Source organism: Apteryx mantelli, chromosome 33, assembly GCF_036417845.1.
Source record: "Apteryx mantelli isolate bAptMan1 chromosome 33, bAptMan1.hap1, whole genome shotgun sequence".
Taxonomy (NCBI): Eukaryota; Metazoa; Chordata; class Aves; order Apterygiformes; family Apterygidae; genus Apteryx; species Apteryx mantelli.
The window spans coordinates 1357347-1374550 of record NC_090010.1 but is presented as its reverse complement, the minus strand read 5'-3'; the positions used below and the strand labels follow the sequence as shown (position 1 = coordinate 1374550).

At 70.1% G+C, this 17204-nt stretch overlaps 1 protein-coding gene across 1 annotated transcript; it reads right to left on the bottom strand.

Annotated features, from left to right (window-relative positions):
• Positions 1 to 206: 206 nt before the first annotated feature.
• Positions 207 to 2130, bottom strand: SMUG1 (single-strand-selective monofunctional uracil-DNA glycosylase 1). The gene is made up of 2 exons (XM_067314042.1): positions 2005 to 2130; positions 207 to 1262 (listed from the first exon to the last, which is right to left on the bottom strand). Exons 1-2 carry the CDS (start codon positions 2038 to 2040, stop codon positions 735 to 737), a joined length of 564 nt encoding a protein of 187 aa, XP_067170143.1. The 5' UTR covers positions 2041 to 2130; the 3' UTR covers positions 207 to 734.
• Between the last annotated feature and the right edge of the window lie 15074 nt (positions 2131 to 17204).

The window sequence follows — 17204 nt, the reverse complement described above, 5'->3', positions numbered from 1 at the left end:
GGGCACCCACCACCCACGCAGCACCCACGCAGCACCCAGGGTGACGACGACGACGAAGAGGCCACAGCCCCCGCTCCGGAGGATGCAGCATTTTATTGCCCGCGGGGGGGAAACCGAGGCACGGTGCCACCGTGGGGCCACGCGACACAAAAGCGCTCCGCTCAGACCCCGTCGGTCCGCGTCCGCCACCGGGGGGGGACGACAAGGGACAGGGGACAGGGCCGTGCCTCAGTTTCCCCTGCTGAGAACGAGGTCACGCGGCGCCTTTGCGTTAAAAAGCGTTAACAAAAAAATCCCCCAAATGGGGAGATCGGGAAACCGAGGCACGTTTTGGGGGGGGGGGGGTCCCCTGAGGCACGGACCCGTCCCCTGTCCCCCCCCCCCAAAAATGAGACCCCAACCCAGCTCCCAGCAGGGGAAACTGAGGCACGGACCCGTCCCAAGTCCCCCGAAAAATGGGACCCCAACCCGGCTCTCCGCAGGGGAAACTGAGGCACAGACCTGTCCCCTGTCCCCCCCCCCAAAATGGGACCCCAACCCAGCTCTCAGCAGGGGAAACTGAGGCACGGACCCGTTCCCCTATCCCCCCCCAAAATGGCAACCCAGCTTCCAGCAGGGGAAACTGAGGTGCGGACCCATTCCCTGTCCCCCCAAAAATGGGACCGCCACCTTGCTCTCGACAGGGGAAACCGAGGCAGCGATGTGCACCCAAGGGCCCCCCCGCCACCCCCCCGTCACTCCTCCAAGAGCGCCAAGACGCCCAGCTCGCCCAGACGAGCTTTGGCCACCTCGCCCCAACCCTTGTTCGCCCGGGCGTTCCGGGGCGAAGGATGCGGCAACACCTCGACGCGGACGGCGAGCCCGGCTGCCGCCAAAGCCCGGCGCGCCCGGCGCTCGGCGAACCGCCCCACGGCCACCACCAGCGCCACGCCGAGCAGCGCCACGGCCCGCGCCAGCGCCTCGTCGCAGGCGCCCAGCAGCCGGGCGCGTTGGCTCGCCGGCAGCTCGGCCGGCGTCACGTTGCGCCCGCTGCGGGCCACGAAGAGCAGCGGGCAGTGGTTGTGCACGAAGCAGTGGCGGAAAAAGCGTCGCGGGTCCGGGCAGAGGGTGCGCACCAAGCCCCAAAAGCGGGTGCCGCTCACCTCCGCCTGTCGACACTCCAACCCCAGCACCGGCCGTTTGGGATGTTCCGAAGGGGGTTTTTCTACCCGGCCGGTTACTTGCAGCCACTCGCGTACGTGCCACGCGTCGCCGAAGGGCACCTGGAGAAACGGAGGAAGAGCTGTGCGGAGAGGGGACGGATGGGGACAGGGGTCTGCGGCAGTGTCCCCTGGGCATGGCCACCCCATAAACACCCCTGGATCTGTCCCAACCTCGGCTATGCCTCAGTTTCCCTCCCCTCCATGGGAACAGATGGGGACAGGGGTCTGCTGCAGTGTCCATGGCCACCCCATAAATATCCCCGGGCTGGTCCCAACCTTGCTCATGCCTCAGTTTCCCTCCTCTCCGTGGGGACGGATGGGGACAGGGGTCTGCTGCAAGGTCCCCTGGGCATGGCCACCCCATAAACACCCCCGGACCCGTCCCAACCTTGGCTGTGCCTCAGTTTCCCTCTCCTCTATGGGGACAGGGGTCTCCTGCAGTGTCCATGGCCACCCCATAAACACCCCCGGACCTGTCCCAATCTCAGCTGTGCCTCAGTTTCCCTCCTCTCCGTGGGGATGGATGGGGACAAGGGTCTCCTGCAGTGTCCATGGCCACCCCATAAACACCTCTGGATCTGTCCCAACTTCAGCCGTGCCTCAGTTTCCCTCCCCTCCATGGGGACAGGGGTCTCCTGCAGTGTCCACCACCACCCCATAAACACCCCCAGACCTGCCCCAACCTCGCCTGTGCCTCAGTTTCCCTCCCCTCCATCCCCACGCCGACCTGCCGCCCCCAACCTCTCCTCACCCCAAAACCCAACCCGGTCCCCGCAAGTGCCCCCTCTCCGCGCCCCCCTACCCCGGTCTGGGCCATGCCGAAGGGGCCGGGATTCATGCCGAGGAAGAGGACGCGCTTGGCGGCCCCGCAGTAGCGGCGCACGAAGTCCTCGTGGGGCTGCCAGGCGTAGCGCAGCGGCGCGTACACGTGGCTCACGGGCTCGCCGAAGGGCAGCGCCTCGAGCACGGTGCTCAGCTCCAGCTCCAGCGCCAGGAAGCGGCTCGCCAAGCCCTCGGCTCCCGGAGCCGCCACTGCCGCTGCCGCCGTCGCGGCCGCTGCTGCCACCGCCGGGTCCTCTGCCATGCTGCCATCGCCCGCCGGCCCGGCTCGGCTCCGCCTGTGCGTGGGGTGGGAGGGAGGAAATGTTTTGGGAAGGGCGGTGGTTGCCCCTTAGCTTGTCCCCTTAACTCTGCCCGCCGTCACCTTAGCTCCGCCTGTCGTCACCTTAGCTCTGCCCGTTGTCCCCTTAACTCTGCCCATCGTCCCCTTAGCTCTGCCTGTTGCCCCCTTGGCTCTGCCTGTTGCCCCCTTGGCTCTGCCTGTTGTCACCTTAACTCTGCTTGTTGTCACCTTAGCCCATTGTCCCCTTAACTCCGCCCATCGTCCCCTTAGCTCTGCCTGTTGCCCCCTTAGCTCTGCCTGTTGTCCCCTTGGCTCTGCCTGTCGTCACCTTAGCTCTGCCCGTTGTCCCCTTAACTCCGCCCATCGTCCCCTTAGCTCTGCCCGTTGTCCCCTTAACTCCGCCCGTCGTCCCCTTAGCTCTGCCTGTTGTCCCCTTAGCCCTGCCTGTTGTCACCTTAACTCTGCCCACCATCACCTTAGCTCTGCCTGCTGTCCCCTTGGCTCTGCCTGTTGCCCCCTTAGCTCTGCCTGTCATCACCTTAACTCTGCCCATTGCCACCTTAACTCTGCCTGCTGTCACCTTAACTCTGCCCATCGTCCCCTTAGCTCTGCCCATCGTCCCCTCAGCTCTGCCCCCCACATTCGGGGCCAGGATCCCAGCCCTTTGCCCCCGCTCGCCGCCCCCCAAAGCCTCTCTGCCCGAGGCGGCTCAGCCCCCGACCCCCAAGCACGGCCCCCCCATGGCGGGAGCACAAGGGCCCTGCCAGCCCCCCGCCGCCCCCCCGGTGCGGATCCCACCCTGGCCCAGGCGGAGGGGGTGAATCCAGCCCTCCGACACCCCCGTTTGCCCCAGCCCAGCCCCAAATTTGCCCCCGGACCAGGGGGAGGTTTCTGCCTAAAGGAGCAGAGCGTCCTCACACCCCGACACGGCCCGGCCCCCCCGGACACCCCCAAACCCCTCTCCTCTCACACAGCCTCCTGCTGTGCCCTGCCCCCACCTGAACCCCAGGGGCCCCCCACTGCGCCCCTCCCCCAATCTGCCCCCCAAAGGGGCCCCCTAAGACCTGCCCCCCCCAAGCCCCCCCTGCTGCACCTCTCTCCCTGATCTGCCCCCCAAGGGCCCCCCAGGGCTTCCCCCAGTGTCCCCCTGCCCCCAGACCTGCTGCCCCCCAAGGGGTCCCCCCAGACCTGACCCCCGGGCCCCCCCACTGCCCCCCTCCCCCGAGAGCTGCCCCTAGAGTCCCCCCCACTGCCCCCCCCACCCAGATCTGCCCCCCAGGCCCCCCCTACAGCCCCCCTCCTCTAGATCTGCCCCCCTTCCCCCAGATCTGCCCCCCCAGAGGCCCCCTGAGCCCAGCCCCCACGTGTCCCCCCACTGCCCCCCCCGGCCTGCCCCCCCAAGAGCCCCCCTCCCCCGACCTGCCCCCTAAGGGCCCCCCCCAGAGCTGCCCGCGGGCCCTCACGGCCTCCCTCTCCCCAAACCTGCCCCCCCTAAAGGACCTCCCCCACCGTCCCTCTCCCCAAACCTGCCCCAAGTGTCCCCCACTGCCTCCCTTCCCTTACCTCCCCCCCCCGAGCTCCTCCGGGGCCCCCTCTCCCCGGCCGACCCCCCCCGAGAGCCCCCGGTCCGGCCTGGCCTTACCTGCGGCCCACGCCGGGCCCCGCCCCGCCCCGCCCCGCGCAAAGCCTGCCGGGACTTGGAGTCTTCCCGGCCCCGCCGCGCGCAAAGCCCGCCGGGACTCGGAGTTCTTCCACCCCGCCGCGCGCAAAGCCCGCCGGGATTTGGAGTCTTCCCGGCCCCGCCGCGCGCAATGCCCGCCGGGACTTGGAGTTCTTCCGCCCGGCTGCGCGCAATGCCTGCCGGGACTTGGAGTCTTTCCGGCTCCTCATCGCGCAAAGCCCGCCGGGACTTGGAGTTCTTCCGCCGCGTCCCGGCCCGCGCGGACTACAGCTCCCGGCGGGCCCCGCGGCGCGGCGGGGAGGGGCGGGGCGTGTGAGGGTGGGGGTGTGAGCGGGGGCTGCGGGGTGTCAGTGGGGGTGTACGGGGGATGGGGGTGGGGTGTGAATGTGGGGGTGTGAATGTGGGGTGTGAATGTGGGGGTGTTGGGCAGGGGAGAGGGGTGTTGTGGGGTGTGTGGGTGTGAGCGTGGAGGGGTGATGCGGGTGTGAGTGAGGGTGTAGAGGGGTGTTGCACAGGAGGGGGGGCTGTGGGGTGTGAGTGTGGGGGTGTGCGGGGGTTTGGGGGTGTGACTATGAGGGTGTGAGTGGCTGCGCCTGGCCCCCTCCCTGGACGCCTGGGCCCTTTGTCTGCTCTGCTGCTCCCAGTGCAGCATGGGAGGGCGCCACAGAGTTTCCCATCATGCTTTGCTCTGTGGTACCCACGTGGAGCTGGGGGGGGGGAGGCGTCCGGCTGTGATGCCCCCCCCAGTGGGGTTTTGCGGGGGAACACGCACACACAAGTGTGCACACGTGTGACACATGCATGTCCCCCCCCCGGCCCTGCTGGGGACAGGTGGCGCCGGGACGTGTCCCCACGGTGGTGGCGGGGTACAGGCGTGTGCGTTTGCACATGCGTGTGCCCCCAGGGCCGTGTCCTGAGGACCCTGCGCCGTCCCTCCATGTGTGTCCCCGAGGTGGGGACACAGGGGACATGGGGGGGACATGGAGGGATGCGAGGGGACACAAAGGACATGAGGGGACATGGAAGGACATGAAGGGACATGGGGGGAAAGGGGACATGGAGAGACATGGAGGGACACGAGGGGACATGAAGGGACACGAGAGGACGTGGGGGGACACAAGGGGACTTGGAACATGGGGGGACATGAGGGGACCTGGGTGGACACAAGGGGACATGGGGGGACACAAGGGGACACGAGAGGACATGGGTGGGCACAAGGGGACTTGGAACATGGGGGGACACGAGGGGACCTGGAGGGACACAAAGGGACATGGGGGACCATGGGGAACTTGGGGGGGGGACACGAGGGGGCACAAGGGGACCTGGGGGTACATGAGGGGACATGGGGAACACGAGAGGACATGGGTAGGCACAAGGGGACTTGGAACATGGGGGGACACGAAGGGACCTGGGGGGACACAAGGGGACATGAGGGACCGTGGGGAACTTGGGGGGGGGGACACACGAGGGGGCACAAGGGGACCTGGGGGGACACGAGGGGACAAGGCAGGACAGGGGGGAGACATGGGGGGGGGGGCGCGAGGTGACGTGGGGACACGGGGGAGCCCGGAGAGGACACGGGGAGGGGGGACACACACACACGGGGACACGTGGCCAGGTGCCTGCGCTGGGCGGGGGCGTGACCTCGTGTTGACCACGCCCCCTCCTCCTCTAGGCCCCGCCCCTCCCCGGGCGGCCCCGCCCCTCCCCCCGCCGGGGGCGGCGCCGCGCGCGCTGCGGCGGCACAAGGGCGACCCCTGGCGGGCGAGAGCGGCGCCGCGGCGCGGCCCTCCCCGGGGGGGGGGGCAGGACGCCGGGGCCCCTCGGGAAGGGGGGGAGGGGGAGGGGCGCCGGGACGCCGGGGCTCCCACGCGGGTGCTGGCGGGGGGGTGGGGAGCCCCCCCGGCTCTGGGCACAGCTGGGGAGGGCTCGAGGGTGGCCTCCGAGCTGCCCCCGTGTCCCCGTGTCCCCCCTGTCCCCGCATCCCCGAGTCCCCATGTCCCCTTGTCCCTGTATCCCCTTGTCCCTGTGTCCCCATGTCCCCCATGCCCCCATGTCTGCATGTCCCAGTGTCCCCTGTGTCCCTGTGTCCCCACGTCCCCCATGCCCCCTTGTCCGCATGTCCCAGTGTCCCCCGTGTCCCTGTGTCCCCATGTCCCTGTATCCCCCATGTCCCCATGTCCCTGTGTCCCCCGTGCCCCCATGTCCCAGTGTCCCTGTGTCCCTGTGTCCCCACGTCCCCCATGCCCCCTTGTCCGCATGTCCCAGTGTCCCCTGTGTCCCTGTGTCCCCGTGTCCCTGTGTCCTCGTGTCCCTTTGTCCCCATGTCCCTGTATCCCCCATGTCCCAGTGCCCCTGTGTCCCTGTGTCCCCACGTCCCCCATGCCCCCTTGTCCCCGTGTCCCAGTGTCCCCCGTGTCCCTGTGTCCCCATGTCCCTGTATCCCCCATGTCCCCATGTCCCTGTGTCCCCATGTCCCCATGTCCCCATGTCCCCCGTGCCCCCATGTCCCAGTGTCCCTGTGTCCCTGTGTCCCCACGTCCCCCATGCCCCCATGTCCCCATGTCCCAGTGTCCCAGTGTCCCTGTGTCCCTGTGTCCCCACGTCCCCCATGTCCCCATGTCCCAGTGTCCCAGTGTCCCTGTGTCCCTGTGTCCTCCATGCCCCCATGTCCCCATGTCCCAGTGTCCCAGTGTCCCTGTGTCCCTGTGTCCCCCACGCCCCCATGTCTCATGTCCCCATGTCCTGGTGTCCCCCATGTCTCCATGTCCCCAATGTCCCCATGTCCCCATGTCCCCCTGCCGCTGGTGTCCCCGTGTCCCCATCGCCGTGGCGGTGGCGCCGCTCTGTGACCGGCCCGGTGCGGGTTCCGGGGACGCCGTGGGAGCGTGATGGGGGCCGGCCCGCCGTGGGGCCTGCTGTGGGCCCCGCCGTGGGGCCCCGTGTGGGAGCTGGCCTGGGCCCTGGCGCGGCGCCTGGCGCGGCTCTGCTGGCGGGTGCTCAGGTGTGGGGCTGCCGTGGGGCCTGGTGTGGGGCCTGGTGTGGGGCTGGGCCTAGCATAGGGCCTGGCGTGGGGCTTGGTGTGGGGCTGCCGTGGGGCTGGGCCTGGCGTGGGGCCTGGCGTGGGGCTTGGTGTGGGGCTTGGTGTGGGGCTGAGCCAGCGTGGGGCCTGGTGTGGGGCTGGGCCTGGCGTGGGGCCTGACATGGGCTTGCATGGGCTGGGCCCCCATAGGGCCTGGCGTGGGGCCTGGCGTGGGGCTGCCATGGGGCTGGGGCTGCTGTGGGGCTTGGTGTGGGGCTGCCGTGGGGCTGGGCCTGGCGTGGGGCCTGGTGTGGGGCCTGGCGTGGGGCCCTGGTGTGGGGCCACCATGGGGCTGGGACTGGCGTGGGGCTTGGTGTGGGGCTGCCGTGGGGCTGGGCCCAACGTGGACCTGCCATGGGGCCTGCTGTGGGGCCTGGCGTGGGGCTGGGCTTGGCGTGGGGCCTGGCATGGAGGCCTGGTGCAGGGCTGCCATGGGGCTGGCCTGGTGTGGGGTCTGGTGTGGGGCCTGCTGTGGGGCTGGGCCTGGTGTGGGGCTGCTGTGGGGCTGGGCCTGGTGTGGGGCCTGGTGTGGGGCCTGACGTGGGGCTGGGCTGCCGTGGGGCCTGGTGTGAGGGGCCTGACGTGGGGCTGAGGCCTGGGCATGGGGTCCACTGTGGGGCCTGCCGTGGGGCTTGGTGTGGGGCCTGGTGTGGGGCTGGGCCTGGCGTGGGTCTGGTGTAGGGCTGCCGTGGGGCTGCGCCTGGCTGTGGCGGGCCTGGCATGGGGCTGCTGTGGGGCGCCTGGCGTGGGGCCTGGCGTGGGGCCTGGTGTGGCGGCTCGTGCAGGGTGGCCGGTGTGCCTGGCCTGGTGAGGGCTGGGACTGGCTGGCCTGTGCTGGGCTGGGCCTGAGTGGGTGGTGGGGCTGGGCCTGGCATCGGGTCTGGCGTGGGGCTTGCTGTGGGCTGGGCCTGGTCGTGGGGCCTGGCGTGGGGCCTGTGGGCAGAGGCTGCCGTGGGGCCTGCTGTGGGGCTGGGCCTGGCATGGGGCCTGACATGAGGCTAGTGCGTGGGTCTGGGTCCGGCATAGGGCCCTGTGTGGGGCCTGGTGTGGGGCTGCCATGGGGCTGGGCCTGGTGTGGCTGCCTGGCAGGGCTTGGCGTGGGCCTGGTGCAGGGCTGCCGTGGGGCTGGGCTTGGTGTGGGGCCTGGCGTGGGGACTTGGCGTGGGGCTGGGCCCCCATAGGGCCTGGCGCCCTGGGGCCTGGTGCTGGGCTGGCTAGTGCCTGGGGCTGGCCTGCTGTGGGGCCTGCCTTGGGGCCTGTGGGCCATGGGGCTGGGGCTGCTGTGGGGCTGGGCCTGGTGTGGAGCCTGGCGTGGGGCACTGGTAGAAGGGCTGCTGTGCGGGCTGGGCCTGGTGTGGGGCCTGGTGTGGGGCTGGGCCCGGTGTGGGGCCTGCTGTGGGGCTGGGCCTGGCATGGGGTCCACTCTTGGGGCCCGCCCGGGGCCTAGTGCAGAACCGCCATGGGGCTGGGCCTGGCGTGGGGCCTGGTGTGGGGCCCAGGTCCCAGTGTGGGTCCGCTGAGGTCCAGGCGCGGGGTGCTGGGGGCCAGGTGGCTCAGGCTGGCGGGGCCGCGTGGCGGCTGGTGGGGCCATGGGGGGCAATGTGTGGGGCTGGGGGATATGGGGCGGGCTGGAGGGCAATATATGGGGCTGGGGGATATGAGGGGGGGCTGGGGGGGCAACATGTGGGGCTGGGGGATATGGGGGGGCCGGGGGGCAATGTGTGGGGCTGGGGGGGGGTCCCAGCCCCGCACCGCCCCCCTAGAAGGGGTCCAACCCCCCCCCCAGCACCCTGGGGTCCCCCCCCCCAGGCAGCTATGGGCGCAGCTCCCTCCCCCCAATTTGCCCCCCCCCCAGGAGCCTGGGTGCTGCCCCGCCGGGGGGGCGAAGGGGGCCGGGGGGGGGGGCCGAGCCGCCCCCCCCCTCCTGCGCTCGCCACCAGTTGGGGACCCCCCCCCCCACCCCGCGTCGGCCACCCGGACGCCTGGGCCCCCCCCCCCCCCGTGCCTCAGTTTCCCCAGGAGGGACAGTCGCCGTTGGGGGGGGGGGGATTGGGGACCCCCCTGCCGTGGGTCCCCCACCCGGACGCCTGGGCCCCCCTCCCTCCACCTTGGCTCCCTGGGGGTGGGGGGTGGGGAGGCGATGCCTGCTGGGGGGGGGGGGGCGCGGGGGTGTCCCCAAGTGTGTCCCTATGGAAATGGGGGGGTGGGTTGGGGACCCCCCCCCCGCTGCAGGCCTGTCGCCCCGGATCCCCCAAATCCCCCCAACTCCCCCAGGCTCCTCCTGCACCCCCATAGCCCCCCCCAGTCCCCATAACCCCCCCAGGGTCCCCCCATTACCCCCAGGACCCCCCAAATCCCTCCACTCCCCCCCCAGGGCTCCCTCCTGCACCCCCAACATCACCCCCCAGGGTCCCCCTATTACCCCCAGAACCCCCCCAAATCCCCCCAGGGCTCCTCCTGCACCCCTATATCCCCCATAACCCCCCCAGGGTCCCTCCATTGCCTCCAGGACCCCCCCAAATTCCCCCCACCCCCCCAGGGCTCCTCCTGCACCCCCATATCCCCCATAATCCCCCCAGGGTCCCCCCATTACCCCTAGGATCCCCCCAAATCCCCCCAAACCCCCCAGGGCTCCCCCTGCACCCCCCATAACCCCCCCAGGGTCCCCCCATTACCCCCAGGACCCCCCAAATCCCCCCCAGGCTCCTCCTGCACCCCCATATCCCCCATAACCCCCCCAGGGTCCCCCTATTACCCCCAGAACCCCCCAAATCCCCCAACCCCCCCCAGGGCTCCTCCTGCACCCCTATAGCCCCCCATAACCCCCCCAGGGTCCCCCTATTACCTCTAGGGCCCCCCCAAATTCCCCCACCCCCCCAGGGCTCCTCCTGCACCCCCATATCCCCCCCCAGCCCCCCCGTTACCCCCCAAGACCCCCAAATCCCCCCCCAATCCCTCAGGGCTCCCCCGGCCCATCCCCCTTGGACCCTAACCCCATTCCCCTAGGACCCCGAACCCCCCAGGTCCCCCATGTCCCCCCCCCGACCTCCGTGACCTCCTATATACCTCCCTGCCCCCCCCGTGTCCCCCCGCCGCCGTGTCCCCCCTGCCGGGGGGGTCCCTGTCCCCATGTCCCCCCCCTGCCCAGAGGGGGGGGGTCAGGGGTCCTGTGTCCCCCTGCCTGGGGTGGGTCCCGGGGGGTCCCTGTCCTCATCCCTGTCACTGTGTCCCCCCTGCCCAGGGGGGTCCCTGTCCCCATGTCCCCACCCTGCCAGAGAGGGGGTGTCCATGTCCCCCTGCCCAGGAAGGGGGTTTGGGGGGGTCCTGTCCCCATGTCCCCCTGCCTGGGGGGGGTCGGGGGGTCCCCATGTCCCCCTACCCGGGGGGGGTCCCCATCCCTGTCCCCCGTGTCCCCCTGCCCAGGTGTGGGGGTGGCTCAGGGGGTCCCATCCCCATGTCCTCCTGCCCGGGGGGGGTCCCCATCCCTGTCCCCGTGTCCCCCTGCCCGGGGGGGGGTCCCCGCTCTCCATCCCCCCCCCGAGGCAGTGACGTGGCCCTCGTCCCCCCGCAGCGGAGCTGGCCCGGGCGGTGGCCCTGGTGGCCCTGGTGGCCGAGCTGACCCCCCCGGAGGGACCCGCCGAGGTGAGCGCCGAGGGTGGGGGGGGGAGGGGAAGGGGCCCAGGCGTCCGGGGGAGGGCGTGGCACTGACCCCCCCCCCATGGGGGGGGCGCAGGTGGCCGCCGAGCTGCGGGACCTCGACGCCGAGCTGCCCCGCACCCAGCGCCACCGCCGCTACTTCCAGTGCGTGTCCCCAACCCCCCCCCCCGGCGTGTCACCCCCCCCCCCGGGGCCCCCCGGCACCGTCCTGACACCCTCCGTGTCCCTGGCACCATCCCGACACCCCCCCATGTCCCTGTCACCATCCCGACACCCCCATGTCCCCCCATCACCATCCCGACACCCCTCCATGTCCCCGTCACCGTCCTGACACTCTCCATGTCCCTGTCACCATCCCGACACCCCCATGTCCCCGTCACTACCCCGACACCCCCCCGTGTCCCTGTCACTGCCCCGACACCAACCTGACACCCCCCATGTCCCCCCATCACCATCCCGACACCCCTCCGTGTCCCCGTCACCGTCCTGACACCCTCCGTGTCCCTGGCACCATCCCGACACCCCCATGTCCCCCCGTCACTGTCCCGACACCCCCCCTGTGTTCCTGTCACCATCCCGACACCCCCACGGCCCCGTCACCACCCTGACACCCCCCATGTCCCCCGTCACCATCCCGACAGCCCCCGTGTCCCCGGCACTACCTGACACCCCCCCATGTCCCCCATCACCATCCCAAGACCCCCGTGTCCTTGTCACCGCCCTGACACCCCCATGTCCCTGTCACTATCCTGACCTCCCCATGTCCCCGTCACTATCCCAACACCCCGTGTCCCCATCACCACCCTGACACACCCTGTGTCCCTGTCACTGCCCTGATGCCCCCATGTCCCTGTCACCATCCTGACCCCCCCATGTCCCCCCATCACTGCCCTGACACCCCCCCATGTCCCTGTCACCTCCCTGACACCCCCCATGTCCCCCCGTCACCACCCCGACATCTCCCCGTACCTCCCGTCACCCCCCGTGTCCCCATCACCACCCCAACACCCCCCCCATGTCCCCGTCACCTCCCTGCCCCAGCCATTCCCATGTCCCCATCACCTCCATGGCATCCCCACGTGTCTGTCACCTCCCTGCCCCAGGGCCACCCTGTGGCCTTGTCACCTCCCTGCCCCAGGGCCACCCATGTCCCCGTCACCTCCCTGCCCCAGGGCCACCCTGTGTCCTTGTCACCTCCCTGCCCTGGGACACCCCACATCCCCATCCAGGGCCACCTTGTCCCCTCCCTGCCCCAGTCATCCCGGTGTCCCCGTCACTTCCCTGCCCCAGGGCCGCCCCTGGTGTCCTTGTCCCCTCCTGCCCCAAGGCCACAGCCATCCCTTGCATCCCCGTCCCCTCCCTGCCCCGGGGCCACCCACACCCAACCACAGCCACCCCATCTCGACCTGGGGCCACCTCAGATGTCCCCAGCCAGGGACGTCCCATCCCCTCCCTGCCCCAGGGCCACCTCCATCGTCCTTGTCCCCTCTCTGCCCCGAGGTCACCCCGTCCCCTCCCTGTCCCAGGGCCACCTCATCCCCTCCCTGTCCCCAGACAACCTATATCTGCCCAGGGCCACCCTGTCACCTCCTTGGCCTGGGGACATCCCCAAAGTCCCTGGCCTTCCCCTCCCCTGCCCCAGGGCCACCCTATCCTGGGGCCGCCCCATCCCCTGTCCCCAAGGCCACCCTGTCCCCTGTCTGTCCCCGAGGCCCCCAGCGGTGCCACCCCATGGACTGCCAGCACCGGGTCCCCCAAGCGCCCCGGCCCCCCGGCCCCCGCTGTCCCCCGCTGTCCCCAGGGGCCAGGGGCTGGTGAACCTCCTGCGCCTGCGGGACCTGCTCGTCACCTTCATGGCCTTCTACCCCAGTGAGGTCCCGTCCCCCGACCCCCGGCAGGGACCGTCCCCACGGCCCCGCTGGCTGGGGACCCCCCATGTCCCCAAACCAGGCACCCCAGGTACCGGGGGCTGATGGTGTCCCCAGGCCCCGGTGTCATTGGTGCTGGTGGCTGCCAGTGTCCCGGGTGCCCAGATCGTCCTGGTGCCTGATGGTGTCCCCAGGCCCCTGGTGCTGGTGGTAGATGGTGTCCCCAGGCCCCCCGTGTCGCCGGTGTCCTCAGTGTCCCCAAGCCCCTGGTGTCCCCAGACCCCTGGTGTCCCTGGTGTTGGTGGATGATGGTGTCCCCATGTCCCCGGCGCGGGGCTGATGGTGTCCCCAGACCCCTGGTGCTGGTGGCAGATGGTGTCCCCAGGCTCCCCATGTCCCTGGTGCTGGTGGGTGGTGGTGTCCCCGGTGTCCCCAGCCTCCTTGGTGTCCTCGGTGTCCCCAGGCAATGGTGTCCCCAGGCCCTTGGTGTCCCCAGGCTGCCCTGGTGTCCTGGCCACCTGGTGCCAGGGCTGACAGTGTCCCCAAGGCCCTGGTGTCCCCATATCCCCGATGCTGGGGGGTGACGGTGTCCCCATGTCCCTTGTGCTGGGGGGCAACAGTGTCCCCATGTCCCCAGTGCTAGAGGATGGTGGCATCCCCAGTGCCCCAGTAGTGGGGGGTGACGGTGTCCCAGTGTCCCCATGTCCCCTATGCTGGGGGATGGCAGCGTCCCTGGTGGTGGGAGTGATGACATCATGGTGTCCCCATGTCCCCGATGCTAGGGGTGGCAGTGTCTCCATGTCCCCATGTCCCCAATGCTGGGGGGTGGCAGTGTCCACATGTCCCCTATACTGGGGGGTGGTGGCATCCCTGTGTCCCCTATACCGGGGGTAGCAGTGTCCCCAATGCCAGGGGGTGGCGGTGTCCCCGTGTCCCTGATGCTGGGGGTGGTGGTGTCCCCATGTCCCCAATGCTGGGGGGCAGTGGCGCCCCGTGTCCCCAATGCCAGGGGGGCGACGGCATCCCTGCGTCCCCGGCGTGGGGGTGACGGCACGGCGGTGTCCCCAGGCCGGGGGTACGTGCCGGGGGTGACGCTGGTGGCAGCGCGGGCGCTGGAGGTGCTGGGCACCGAGCTGGGGACCTTCTGGTGCCTGGTGGGACCCGAGCGGCCCTGGGGTGACGCGGGCACTGGGCTGGCGGCGGCGCTGCGTGAGCACCCGGGGGGGGGACACGGGGGGGACATGGGGGACATGGGGGGGATGATGGCACCAGGCTGGTGGTGGCGCTGTGTGGGCACTGGGGTGGGGACGGGGGGGGACACACGAGGGACACAGGGATGTGGGGGGGCCCAGACACCGGGCACCCCCATCCCATCACCCCCATCCCATCACCCCCATCTCCATCACCCCCATCCCATCACCCCCATCCCATCACCCCAATCCCATCACTCCCATCTCCATCACCCCCATCCCATCACCCCAATCCCATCACCCCAATCCCATCACTCCCATCTCCATCACCCCCATCCCATCACCCCAATCCCATCACCCCCATCCCCATCACTCCCATCCCATCACCCCCATCCCATCACCCCCATCTCCATCACCCCAATCCCATCACCCCCATCCCCCCCATCTCCATCACTCCCATCCCATCACCCCCATCCCATCACCCCAATCCCATCACTCCCATCTCCATCACCCCCATCCCATCACCCCCATCCCATCACCCCCATCCCATCACCCCCATCCCCATCATCCCCATCTCTATCACCCCCATCCCATCACCCCCATCCCCATCACCCCCATCCCCATCATCCCCATCTCTATCACCCCCATCCCATCACCCCCATCCCCATCACTCCCATCCCCATCACCCCCATCCCCATCACCCCAATCCCCATCACCCCCATCCCATCACCCCAATCCCATCACTCCCATCCCCATCACCCCCATCTCCATCACCCCAATCCCCCCCACCCTGCTGACACCCGCTGCCGCAGGGAGCAGCAAGGAGCTGCTGCGCCGCGCCGACCCCGAGCTGCACCAGCACCTGGGGCGCCTCTGCCCCGAGCCCCGCTCTTCTGCTGCAGGTGGGCCAGACCCCACGCCGACACGCGTGTGCACCCCCCCGACACGCGTGTGCCCCCTCCCCGGCCCCGCAGGCGGCTGCTGCTGCGCTTCCAGGACACGCTGGGCCACGAGGACGCCACGCGCCTGCTGGAGCTGGGCGCCCTGGTGAGCACGGGACCCGCGCGGTGTGCTGGGCTGCGGCGTGCAACAGCACACGCGTGTTGGGGTGCCACCGGGACCAGCACACGCGTGCTGGGCCACAGCGCGCACCGGCACGTGCGTGTCGGGCCGTGTTGCATGCTGCCACATGCGTGCTGGGCTGCGGTGTGCACCGGCACATGCGTGTCAGGCCGTGTTGCATGCTGCCACATGCGTGCTGGGCCGCGGCGTGCGCCAGCACACGTGTGTCGGACCGTGTTGCACGCCGGCACACACATGTCGGGCCATGTTGCCTGCCAGCACACGCATGTTGGACCATGTTGCATGCTGGCACATACGTGTCAGGCTGCGTTGCATGTTGGCACCCGCGTGTCGGGCCGTGTTGCATTGTGACCCCCTGTGTGTCAGGCTGTGTTGCATGCCGGCACCCGTGTGTCGGGCCATGTTGCACCCCGGCACCCATGTGTCAGGCCACGTTGCACCCCAGCACATGCGTGTCAGGCTGTGTTGCACCCCAGCACCCACGTGTCGGGCTGTGTTGCACCCCGGCACCCACACATTGGGCCACATTGCACCCTGGCACCCGTGTGTCAGGCCATGTCACACGCCAGCACACGTGTGTCAGGCCATGTTGCACACCAGCACACGCGTGTCAGGCTGTGTTGCACCCCAGCACCCATGTGTCAGGCCACGTCGCACCCCAGCACCCACGTGTCAGGCCACATTGCACCCCGGCACCCGTGTGTCAGGCCATGTCACACGCCAGCACACATGTGTTGGGCCACGTTGCACCCTGGCACCCACGTGTTGAGCCATGTCACACGCCAGCACACGTGTGTTGGGCCACATTGCACCCCAGCACGTGTGTCAGGCCGTGTCACACACCAGCACCTATGTGCTGGGCTGTGTCACACCAGCACATGCGTGTCAGGCCATGTTTCACCCCAGCACATGCGTGTCAGGCTGTGTTGCACCCCAGCACCCACACGTCGGGCCGTGTTGCACCCCGGCACCCACGTGTCAGGCCATGTCATGTGCCAGCACACGTCAGGCTGCATTGCACCTTGGCACACATGTGTCAGGCCATGTCACACACCAGCACCTGTGTGTCGGGCCACATTGCACCCTGTCACCCACGTGTCAGGCCATGTCACACACCAGCACACGTGTTGGGCCGCGTTGCACCTTGGCACACGTGTGTCAGGCCATGTCACACACCAGCACCCGTGTGTCGGGCCACACTGCACCCTGTCACCCATGTGTCAGGCCATGTCACACACCAGCACATGTGTTGGGCCGCGTTGCACCCTGGCACCCACGTGTCAGGCCATGTCACACACCAGCACCCGTGTATTGGGCCATGTCACATGCCAGCACCCACGTTGGGCCACGTTGCACCCTGTCACCCGCGTGTCAGGCCACGTTGCACCCCAGCACCCACGTGTGCCGGCCTGCGTTGCACCCCGGCACATGCGTGTGGGGCCACGTCCCATGCCAGCACCCGCGTGCGGGGCCGTGTCACCCCCCAGCACCCATGTGCTGAGGGTGCCACCAGCCCAGGCGCCCCGGGGGAGGCTCCGTCCCCGTCCCCGTCCCCGAGCGCCTCTGCGTCACCATCCTCATCCGCCACTGCCACCGCCTGCTCCGGCGCGCCCACGAGTTCGCCCACAGGTCCGTGTCCCCCCCCCGGTGTCCCCGTCCCCCCCCCGTGACGCCCTTTCTGCCCCAGTCTCCAGGGGCAGCTGGCGCAGGACGGGCTGCTGGGGGGGCTGGAGGACCCCTAAGCGGGTGTCCCCCCCCCCCCCCCAAAATGAAGCTCTTTGGGTCACCGCGGTGCTGGTGTCACTTGCTGTCGGGGCCCCGGACGCCTGGGCCCCCCCCCCACGTGCCTCGGTTTCCCCCCTTGGGGGGGGGGGCAGCACCCAGGGGCTGGGGGTGACACTTTGGGGGGGGGGGGACAACACTGGGGTCCGGTCCTGGTCTCCTCCACCCCCCCCGAGTCCCGGGACACCCTCCCCGGTGTCCCCCCCCAATCTGTGCCCCCCCCCCGGGTGTCACCCCCTCCCCGGGTGTCGCAGCACCGCGGCGCGACCGCCAGGTGGCGCCAGAGGCCAAAGCAAGGAAGGGGCCCAGGCGTCCGGGACCGGGCTGCTGGGGGGGGGGCCGAGGGGGGGGGCCCTGCCCATCCCCTCGTGTTTGGGGGGGGGGGGAGCCGGACACCTGGGTCCCATCCCGCTTTCTTTGGGGGGGGGGGGAGGGAGAAGGCAGGACTCCTGGGCCCCCTCCCTGTGGGCTAAGCATGGGGGGGGGACACCCCCTGTTTGGGGGGGGCCAAACTGGGCTGTACTGGGACCCCTTTT